Raw genomic sequence first — 1,708 nt, forward strand, 5'->3', positions numbered from 1 at the left:
CACACACACACACACACACACACACACACACACACACACACACACACGTTTCCCCTGCTTGTTTGTGCATCCTAAAGTAGAAGCTCACTGGTACACGCAGGTGCAGGAAGACGCAGGAGGACGCCAGGTGCTTCATCCCCCACCACCACCACCCCCCTATCTGCGCGCACATGAATACTGGCCAACAATAACCTCCTGCCAAGGAATTAAATTCTTAACCATTTCTGGCGGGAATGTGTGGGGAGGCGCATTCTTGCTCTCATTAGAGGGAGTCTAAAACCACAAGGCCCGGTTTCCTGTCACCGTGTGGGACGATGCCACAAAAACAAGAATTATGAGCCAAGGAGCTGCGGTGTTACTGAGCCGCCAAGCGGACCATCTGCAGCCTTCAGTAAAAAAAAAAGCTCCTGTCTGGGTTAAGTTTATTTTCTACTGAGCATATTGATCACCATATACATAATGGACTCTCTCACTCATGTCTTCCTCACACAATTACATAAATGGTGTGAAAGAAAACAGTAATCTGCTCTGATTTACAACTCAATTAAGACCCAATAAGTCAAGGTCGTTTATATGTGCAGCTCATGTTGGCTCATCTTCTTTTTACTGATCCAAACCAAAAACATTTAGGTGCTTTTTTTTTTTTTTTAAAGAAAACCACCAGAGTAAATTCCAATCAGGACAGCTGGTTTTCTTCCTGTCCACGGAGATGTGGCACCGCGCGGAGGTGGCTGTTGTCAAGTGCGCAACGAAATCCTCTGATTTGATGAGGAAACTTTAGACATAAGAAAACCGCGCGGTGTCTGATACTCACCATCAAAAACGACGGTCCTCATGGTGCTTTGGATGGGGGGGGTGTAGTCCAGGAGAACCGCAATAAATCCAAGCGGACTGACTTCCGTCGCGCGCGGAGATGAGATAAGGTATCCGCAGTTTAGTGAAATTTATGGGTGATTGCAAATCCAGCGCGCGAGGTGGGAGGAAGGAAAAAAATAGATAAATCCCCGGACCCACCACAAAAAAAAAAAAAAAAGCAGCCTCTCTGTGCGCCCTTCAAACTTCAGCCGCAGCTCTTCCCGAGCGGGGAGCCGCGTCTCCGGCTGAACCCTGGCTCAGTCATGAGGAATTTAAAAACAAGTCCGCAGTAAACATCCAAACCTGGGATCAGTAGACTCGACACCTCCCCATAAGAAAGAAAATAAAATAAAAAATAAAATAAAAACCACGCATGCAGACGCAGCTCTGGAGGAAAGAACTCCCAAGTGTTCCGGCTGAAGTGGATCAGCGACAAACCAAAACCGAATCCATCTTTTTGTGTGTGCGTGTGTGTGTGTGTGTGTGTGAGTGTGTGCAGAACAGATCCAGTCCGATCACTTTGCTCCAATGCTAGATTTCCCAGGAACACAGAGGGAAGTGTGCGTGATCCGCACTGGTGCGCATCAGTGTGCGCGCTCACCGGGGCGCGGAGGAGAGCGAAGGGCGGGGCAGAGAGGCGCGTCTGGCGGAGAGAGACAGGAAGAGAGGGAGAGAGAGGGATGGAGGGGGATCCAAAGATGAATCTTTTATGGGTCTGTGTCACGGTACAAAAAAAAATTCCTCTTTATTCTAGAAGTTAGAATATTTATATCTGAGGGATAAAATGTCTCCAGGCTGTCTCCTGCCTGCGTTTCATGATCCTCACAGTTGGAGCCATTAAGAGGACGTGCGG

General features: G+C 48.2%; 1 protein-coding gene across 1 annotated transcript in view; it reads right to left on the reverse strand.

Annotated features, from left to right (window-relative positions):
• The window catches only part of rtn4r (reticulon 4 receptor), a 65,150-nt gene extending 63,700 nt beyond the window's left edge, over positions 1 to 1,450 (reverse strand). Inside the window, exon 1 of the mRNA XM_014011125.1 lies at positions 815 to 1,450. Coding sequence (XP_013866579.1) covers positions 815 to 836 — 22 coding nt within the window. The 5' untranslated portion in view covers positions 837 to 1,450. The remainder of the gene's footprint in view (positions 1 to 814) is intronic.
• Positions 1,451 to 1,708: the final 258 nt, after the last annotated feature.

The sequence above is a fragment of the Austrofundulus limnaeus genome, unplaced genomic scaffold (genome assembly GCF_001266775.1).
Source record: "Austrofundulus limnaeus strain Quisiro unplaced genomic scaffold, Austrofundulus_limnaeus-1.0 Scaffold77, whole genome shotgun sequence".
Classification (NCBI taxonomy): Eukaryota; Metazoa; Chordata; class Actinopteri; order Cyprinodontiformes; family Rivulidae; genus Austrofundulus; species Austrofundulus limnaeus.